The sequence below is a fragment of the Corapipo altera genome, unplaced genomic scaffold (genome assembly GCF_003945725.1).
Source record: "Corapipo altera isolate COAL_440 unplaced genomic scaffold, ASM394572v1 63, whole genome shotgun sequence".
NCBI lineage: Eukaryota > Metazoa > Chordata > Aves > Passeriformes > Pipridae > Corapipo > Corapipo altera.
The window spans coordinates 296,879-306,141 of NW_020884928.1; the positions used below are offsets into that span (position 1 = coordinate 296,879).

The window sequence follows — 9,263 nt, forward strand, 5'->3', positions numbered from 1 at the left end:
CTAGAAACAGAGGCCAAAACAAACACTCTTCTTGGACTATCTAATGAAAATCTATCTTGAGTAGAATAAACTCAGCTGGGTCTCGATCAATCAGTGTTTGAAACATTTCCAGTTTGACTGTTAATGTGATTTTTTGCCAAAATCTTAGGCTTTAAATTTATTTTAGAAGTACATTGTTGAGGAAAAGTCTTTGTAATTGATCCTAGCCTATTTTTAGGATTACCAAAATAGGGTCTTGATGGTGGGCAAATAGCCACAGTGAAAAAAGATCCCTAAACATCTCACAGCTTGGAGCAAAGATCAATGTAAACTGTTTACAAAGGGCATTTGAGAGACCACCAGACACTGGAGCATTATTGAGAAGAACTTTGTTAGTTACTGTGCAGATTTCTGCACTAGGAACCAAGAAAGTTAATTTGCTTCGGTCTTATACAGAAAGAGTGTGGTTCCTTTCTCAAGGAGAAAACTTTATCCTTATTAGATTCAGTTATATAGAAAGGCACAAAGAGAAGCTAATATGGGATATTTGTTGCAATAAGTTTTATAATAATTTGGAAAACACAGAGAGCACCTGATATACATCTGCAGTAAAGCTCCTTCATGTGAGGTAAATGAGGATCAAGTCTAGAGTGTTTAGTAGATTAAACAGTCTTAATTTAGTCATTCTCCCAAGAATAACTTCCCTTTTCTTAAAATTCTAAGCTTGCAAATGGAAGTGCACAGGTCTAAATTGGCAGTTGCTACAATGCTGCCTATCTTTGCAGAAGCCATTCACAGCTGTGCCATTTTCTTGGTTATTTCTGAAAAACCTTTTCCTCTATATGAAAAACCTCAGTTACTCTTGGACGAATGAAGATGAAGATAAGGAACTGGAAACTTATAAATGCTCCATGGTACCATGACTGTGCTGTTTCTCCCCTTGTTAATCTGGAAAACTAGAAATTATCATGAAATAAAAGAAAGGAAAAAACCAGCCTTAGCAATTATTACAACTGAAGGTTTCTTCCAATTTTTGTCCTGAAGGCAAAAGGCACCAAGATACATTTCCATCTTTCTTGTAGCTCTGCAGCCTTGCTTTTTTTGAAATTACACTGCTGTAAGTTGTGTACATAAAGATTATCTAGCTGTCTTCTTACTTGTTCTCTTTGGCAGCTTCAAGACTGAATGGCAATATTTTTCAACATTAGTTAATTACAGACGACACTGAAGATTTTGTCATTTTGAATTCCAGATTCAAGTCCTCATTTTTGACAGTCATTATATGTTCATCTAAAACAAAAGTAGAAACGTTATGAGATTCCAACCTGATGTGTCTCTGGTCTGGAATGGCCACTGGAAGATTTCATGGATATACTTACCTTGGATAGTTTTCATTTCTTCACTGTTGGCCAGTGCTTGACATAGTAATTGTTTCTAACTGTTAGACACAAATTTATAAGAAGGAACATTGCCAAAATGTTTTCAAAATGTTAGGTATATAATTTCAAACACAGTTGGGATTTCTTTTGGTTTGTTTGTTTGTTTTAAGTTTCAAGAAGACTAATTTTGTTAGAATCCATCAACTAAAGCAAAAAATAAACTGGACCATCTAGTTCTACTTTCATATTGACAAGTCCTGGTTCAGAAGTTTTGGGAGTGAATGTTAGATCTCTTAGTCTGTTCTTTTTTATAACATAATTTAAAAGCCTCTACACATACAGTCTGTACTAAGCCAAATATTTTTTGTTTTAGAGAAACATTGTTTTGTGATTTGAAGAATTTCAAAGATAATGAGTCCAGTCTTGCACCCAGATAGCTCCAGATTTTTTAGGGTTTGGGTTTGGTTTCCTGCATGAAATCCTGACACCATTTTTAGCTGTGGGCACTTTACCATTGACTCTAGTAAATCCAGGACCTTTTCCTCATTTTTCACTCATATTAGCTTTTAAAAATATTTTCTTTAACCACCATCTCTTTTCCCTTTAGGGTTCTTTGATGTTCTGAGAGTAGTTGATACATTTTAGTCCAACGTATACTCTACTTACGTATGTTTACTTTTGCAGGAGTTTTGATAGGTAGTAACCTGCCAGTGATTTATTTTATACCAAATATTTAACATGTAAGTATATACAAACTCAAAGCTTTTATTAAGGCTGTAAAATAAAACTTTCATGACTCAGGAAATGCCAGAATTAAGGCTGCTGATGTAAATTAATTTCAGTCACATTCTCTGCATGCAGTATATGGCTTTTTATATGGCATCTATGCTTTTTTCTGTTTAGCACTGCCAGAGGCTAACACCTCTCTGAGTATGTATTAATCCAAAAAGTTAAAAGCTGGCAGAAGTATAAAAAAACTCAAATCATATTTTATAATGGGAAAATCTGAGACAGTTTTACTAGTAAATGATAGTTTCTGCTGCTCCTGTAATGAAAAAGAGAGAGAACAGGTTAGATTTGAGGTTGTCCTCTGGCCATTAGAAACATTATAATAAAGGAAATACAGCAGTTAGATATCTCTTGTACTAGAAGACATTTATTTAAAACACATTATGTGTCCAGCAGAGGACCCTGCTCCACAGCTCTTGGTAGCCTGAAAGTACATATGTGTGATGTACCTCAAGCACACCTTCTTCTCTTAGTAGAAGACCTGTATGAAGGCTTGTGAATGCAAAAGGGTCTTCCAAAACTTAGCTTTGGAGCTGCTCAAGAGAAATCTTCCCTCATCATCTGCATGCTGTTCCCACTACCATGATATAAGGACCCTGAGGAACAAGACAAGCTCCTTGTTAAGGTCATTTGATCAGGAGAATTTCTGGGCAACCTGGTGATCTGTATTTAACTATAAGCCTACAAAATAGCATGCAAAAATGTCTGTCCAAGAGATTCTCTCTATCCAAGTATGAATACATTAACAAGGATTCTGTGCTGTGCTTCTAATGCTTATGTGGCATTACTGCAGGAGTGCAGTCAGCAATTAGGAGAACAGAAGGTGACTCAGAAGATTATTACTTCAGGAGGCTGAGACTTGTAGCACTGAACTAATGCTGACCAGCTAGTGTAGCCAAGACTGAGATATTTTTATCATTGTGTCATCCAGCTATGAATGCATCTCTTGGAAACGCCATTCTGCTGGCATGCTTTCTGTCAAAAGTTGCTGGTTCATTGAGAGTGAAACATTTCAAGAAAGCTTATCTCAGTGAGCCTCATAATGGAATACAGATAACTTCTGATAGTTCACTGCAAGGCAGGTCAGCTGCCAGTTTTCCGTTCAGTCAGATCTACTCCTGTGTGATGGCCTCTTCCTTGTCTCAGGGATCCAGGAACACAAGGACCTCCTGGTACTCAGGGCTCCACTGCTCTTAGAAGAAATCATTGCCTTTTGGAAATGCTGTGGATCTTTGTTTCTCAAATGATGTTGTTAGTGGAATGTCTATTTCCTAGGAAATGCTTTAACAGTTTTCGTTCTAAATTGGGACAAATTAAGATTTCAAGCTGGTAAGATTTCTCACAAAATGCAAACTCTGAGCCCTGACCAATTCTAAGTATTCGTAGTACGCTCCAGCTGTAAAATCCTAGATTATGTGAAGTCTGAGAGCCTGAGGGCTTATCACTTGGAGGAAGCAGTTGCAACATAGAGCATGTCTGCAGAGCTGTGTGCAGCCTTGCAGAGCACATTAGCACACTGGTATAAGGCAGCAGACCCTTTTGCAGAGAAACTACACTAGGTTGCAGAAACAGTTTGAAGCTGTGGTGTGTGCATTCTCCTGCTCAGCTATAGTACAGTTAAGAACTACCTTGTGAAAAGTATCTAGTTTTTGCTCAGCAACTGGAAAAAATATTTGTATTTCCTGTCTTTGTACTATTTTTACCATAGAAGTATAGCTCACAAAAACCAAATTTGTACTACCACCCTAATTTGACCTGCTTTTTTTTATCAATTTACACAAAAGTTATTTCAGGTAATTTCCTAAAATTGTTTGGATAATCAGGCCATTCCCAAACTTACTTAGAAAAGGAGATTCCTCTTTTGTTTCTAGTTACACTGCAGAATTGTTGCTATTGATTCTGTGCAGGTGAGGACTGGCAGTATGGGTCATCTGAGATCTATGGCATTAATCTTCTTACAGAGAATAACTCCCATTTTTTCCAAATCTCAGTACCCATATGACAAGGTAACAACTTCTTTTGTGTAACTTAAAAACAGTAAAGGATATCCTTTGAACTATGCTGTTTCCCTTTTTCATTTTCTCCTGAAAACTTAGGATCTCCGGGTGGGCTATTGTTTTATTATTGTCATTATTCAGTGGGGTTTCCACATCGTCCTCTTTTGGACGGGTGTGAGTTTACAGTTCTTTTTCCATGCCAGTTAGGTGGTAAACTGTTACCTGTAAAGGGCTGACAGTCTAGGCATCTAAGGGAGGCTGACTATCTTGTGAGATTTGATGCTAGTTCTTTATGGAGGACATAGAGAGAAGTACTGCTTCAGTGACATGGCTCTCTCCTCTGTTTATCTAGTTCTTCAGTCCTCTAAGGTATAGTTAGTGGCAAATTAGTCATCACAGATATCATTGCATGCCATTTTGCATGACACAAAATCATTCAAAGAAAGAAGGAATAAAAATTTGAGGTCTATCCATCCTGCATCAGCAACTGTTGGTAATGGATGTTTTAGGCAAGATTTGTCAATCCCTTGCCATGTACTATTGTCACTTCATCTATACTTTGATTAGGGATCCTTTTACAACGTATAGAATTAATTTATTGAAAGCCAGTCGAGAAATAAAGGCTGAAGGTTAGTGCACATAAAAAAGAATTTCTAAACAGGAAACTTAGCAGTTTTGAAAATACTGAAAACATATTGAGATTTAAATTTGGTAATGTTTTGAAAAGCAACGAAGGATACAAGGCATTGAGCAAAATTAGAGTGTTTCAAATGCTGTATGATAGTGAGTTTAGATATTTTCTAGCAGGATTTGTTTCTCCTTAGTTTCTTTTTCTTTCTTTCGTAGCTAATGATCATGCAAAAGTTCCAACAGCTTTAATGGAAAAACTCAAAACAACTCCCATGGTTTTCATCTGGTTCATAATTATTTATTTAACTATCAATCTTCTTTGGAAACTATAATTTACTAAAAATGACAGTAATATGTAGAATTTTAGCCTGAAAAAGCAAGTCTTGTAAAAAATAAACAATTGAAACCAACCGGACAAAAATATTTATTTTGTTCCAGTTTGGGTTTTGGTTAAAGAAAAATGTGTATCTTGAAAGGTATGCACTGTGAGCAGTGCTACTGGATGTAACAGTAATTCAGATTGCTAAGTTAAGCATGTCTGCAAAACCTGCAGGATCAAATAATTGTTATACATTGCTATTGTAAAAGATTGTGAAAGGTGGGAAAACAGGTGCTGCATGGTTAAACTAGAAATTTTAAAAAAATAAATCATATTGAGCAATAGTGTATATATGACTGCTTTGGTTGGTTTTTGTTATCCATATTGCAAAATATCATCCAACTCCAAACATTATTCAAAAGTGTCTAATGCAGGTTTGTCCAGACTTCTAAAACTACTGGCTCATGCAGAGAGCACACAAGAAAGATATTTTACTTCATCCAGCTGCCTCAACTGGTTAGAAACAAGGAAATAAGCAGGAAAAAATGCGCCGCTGAGGTTTGGTCAAATGGCCTTTAAGGATGCGGTGCGTCCTCCCGGAGTCTCCCCTCCGCGGCCGGTGCCGCCTCGAGAGACCACAAACCACCGGCCACGGGGAGCAAAACCGAAGAGGAAAGGCGGGGGAGAGGGAAGTGAGAGGGGAGGGGGACGGGATGGGACAGGACAGTAGGAGGACGGGGCCCTGCCGCCCTCTGCTGGCGGCCGCCCCGCCCCGGGAGGGCCAAGGGCCCCTCAGCCCCCGAAGGACTCCCGCAGGCCTCGAGGAGGTGCTGAGTCTCCGTAAAGGGTCTCACTTGGCCTCGGTGAGATGGATTTCGAGACAGGCAAAGCCCACCTCCCGCTGCACGGGGTAGCGCTGCTACCTCTACTTGAAGATGGGGCTAAGCAAGTCGATTTGGGGCTCTCTCTGGGTTTGTGTGCTGGCTCAGAACAGCAGGGCACTTTTGCAGCTATTGTTCCAGTCTTTATCACCTATCACATTCAGTTGTGGCGCTGGCAGAGGGTCCCTTCTGGAGGAATCCAACAGGATAAGCTCTTTTCTGGACAGACACCAAGCAGGCACCAGCGCCTGACAGGGGAGGTAGATGTACAGACCAGTTCTGTATGAATTTTAATAACTGAGAGGTCTGAAGAACCCTCCCCAAACTGCACATAGCATAGATGTAGGAGCCTCCTTACTTACTTCTTTGATCTCAGCCGCTCCCGTTGTGCTGGAGAACACAGCCAATCTGAAAAATGCCATGAAGAGGAAAAAGAAAAGTCTTACACCAGACCATCTTGCAAACACAAGAAGTAGGGACCCTGCCTGCTTACAAAATGTCTGTGCAGGGAAGGAAAACAAAAGTACAACAGGTACCGCTTCATGTGTATTGACATACAAGTCACTGACTTCAGTTCGGATCTTCAGCAGGTTTGCTAGGTGACTCTGTGGTACCTACAAATAGTGTCATATAGCTAATATGCCATATACTAGATATCAGCAGAACATTCTTTTTTATATATATACTATACATCAGCAGAACATTCATTTAATCGATGCACAGTTTCTCAGTCATAAGGGACAGCATACACATATTTATGTTACCTGTCAAACTGATAGCATTTCTCACTGCTGCATTCTGTGCTATAGACATTTCCAAAATCAAATATGTGAATCTGTACTCTTGTGTGCACTATCACTGCTATGATATTTGCCTAAACAAAGGCTTTTTTTTCCTGCAAAAACATTGTTATTAAGATCCAGGTTTGAAGGTAAATTCTGTTCTTATTTTTCCCATCAACTCAAATTCAGTAAACTTGCTCTTGATTTGTGTGGTGTCTGAGAACATAATGTCTCATGTAATTTCATGAATTATTAGCCTGCAGGTGTAGCTATTCTGGGAATCATCCCTGACTCTATAGCTTTTTTATGTCATTTCTGAAGATGATCCAAAGATAATTTTGCATCTTAAGTAGCTTTATATGCACTGGCATGGATCCCCAAAATAATACAACTGTGGTAGCATTGTATTGGCTGCAAAATCTATCAAGAAACTTGAGAAAATACTTGAGAATTATTTATCCAGCAGCAAAAGAATTAGCGCATGCAGAACTCCATACTACCACAGCTGGGATGTGGATTCCCTGCAGGGACAGATCCTGGAGGTTTATCTCCATTTATGCCTTTTTATAGAGATATTGAAAACCATAGGGAAACCTAGGATCTCTTAGGAGTAGTTGACCCTGGAGTTCTACTTTAGTTGAAGGTCAGGCAGACAATCTAGGAACTGTTGGGCATTTCATGTAGGATTTGGTCTGGCAGAACTTACAGGTACTCCTGTCCCAGGCAGGAAGGAGCTCTACAACCTGGCAGGTCACCAGCCCTGCAGAATTCAGCAGAGGGTACAACCTCTGTGTGTCTGGAGCCGCTGCTGCTGTTTCACAGCATTTTAGTTTCAATAAGCTCATATTTTCAAAAGAAGTAATGCTTAGGCAAAAAATGGCAAGCCAGTTGCAAGTGATGTATTTGGTATGCTTTTTCAGTAGCAAGGGAAACAGTAAATGAACCAATCTGAATTAAAAAAACCAAACCAAAACAGACAAACAAATGAACAAACAAAACCCCCCAAACCCAACCAACAAAACAATGCACTGTTTCTCCTTTCTGTATAAGTGATAGCAAAGAGACTGTGTGAAAGCATTGCAAAGATGCTCTGAGGGAGTTTTACATGTGTGTGAACCCGTGGATAAAAGGAAGCTGAAGCTAATGAATCAATAAATAGTATTTTCTGTAATTGTTCTTTTATCCACTGCCTATAGCCATTGTATTGGTGCTGGCCAACTTCCCAAGGGCAAAATGCGGCATCGCAGTGTTGAAGTGGACACTTTCCCCCAGTGTCGCTTTCCCCCAGTACCGTATGGAAGAGATTAGATAAGCGAGGTGGCTCCTGCTTTGGGGAGTTATTCACGCCTCGGAACTCTCGAAAGGTATGCTGATTCTCACACCTCGGTGTGAGCGCTGCCACAAAGGCTCTGGTAAAGCTGCTTTATCAGAAAGCAATACACCCTGGCACAGCCGCATGGCTGACCGCTCCAAAAACGCTTCTTCGCTTCGGTGCTGCTGCGGCCGTCGGTAGCCTCAGAGAAGACGGCAGCTGCGATCATGGTTGGCTTGGGTGTAAGTTCCTGACGATCGAGGTGGGAACCAAGAAATCCAAACTACCCATAACTTTTTCAGCCGCCTGAAATTTTGTTTACTGAAAACCGCGTCGCGCGTGTACTTTACTCCTGTTGGTTTGGGGTTTTTGGTTGGTTGGCTGGTTTTGGATTTTTCAGGTGCAATAAAACCACTCGGAATGAAAGGTAACCCTTTAAGACGTGTACATATCCCTGTCCCGGCGCCTTAGGGTGGCACTGCCAATAAAAGCCGTAGGGAGGGCTGGAGCCGTCGGGAGCCGCGGGGCAGCCTCCGCCTCCGTCCCACCGCCGTCCCCGACAGCCGGCAGGGGCTGGAGGAGTGAAGGAGTTAAAGGGAGGTGCTTTGGAAATCTGATGCTAACGAAGCCCCAGGAATGTTGCACATTTCCATTCCCCTCCAGCTTTCGGAGGAGGTCGGTCCCAGCTGCGGGCGCACGCTCTGAGGAGCCCAGCCCCGAGGCCGCACTTGCTCCGGGAGCGGGCCCGCACCTTCCCGCAGGTTACGCCGGGACACGCCGGGGAGGGACGAGACGGGACGGAGATCGGTAGTTGTGAAAAGTTTTTCTTGGATTTGGGATGCTGTGCCGGTACCTGCAGAACGGAGGGGGAGAAGGATAGGGGGTCCCCGGTTCTGTGCGCCCCGGGCTAGGGCGGAGGGAGCGGCGGGCTCGGGCCGCCCCCGCAGAGAGGGGCAGCTGCCCTGACCCCCCGCGGCCTCTCTTCTCTTGCAGGCGCGGCCGGAGATGCCGGGGAGACGGCTGTGGTGGGCGCGCTGCTGGCTCGGCGTCTGCCTGTCGCTGCTGGGCGCGGGGGGCGGCACGGCCGAGCCCTGTCGCGGACCGTCCTGCGAGGGCGGCGAGGCGCCGCCGCCGCCCTGCCGCGGACCCCGCTGCGGAGGACGGGCCGCCCGCCCGCCGCGCTCCTTCCTGCACT

At 42.2% G+C, this 9,263-nt stretch overlaps 1 protein-coding gene across 1 annotated transcript in view; it reads left to right on the forward strand.

Annotated features, from left to right (window-relative positions):
• The first annotated feature begins 5,674 nt into the window (after positions 1-5,674).
• LOC113954408 overlaps positions 5,675-9,263 on the forward strand; it is a 24,265-nt gene continuing 20,676 nt past the window's right edge. Inside the window, exons 1-3 of the mRNA XM_027658668.1 lie at positions 5,675-5,933; positions 8,732-8,875; positions 9,062-9,258. Of these exons, the coding sequence (XP_027514469.1) occupies positions 5,675-5,933; positions 8,732-8,875; positions 9,062-9,258 (600 nt within the window). The remainder of the gene's footprint in view (positions 5,934-8,731; positions 8,876-9,061; positions 9,259-9,263) is intronic.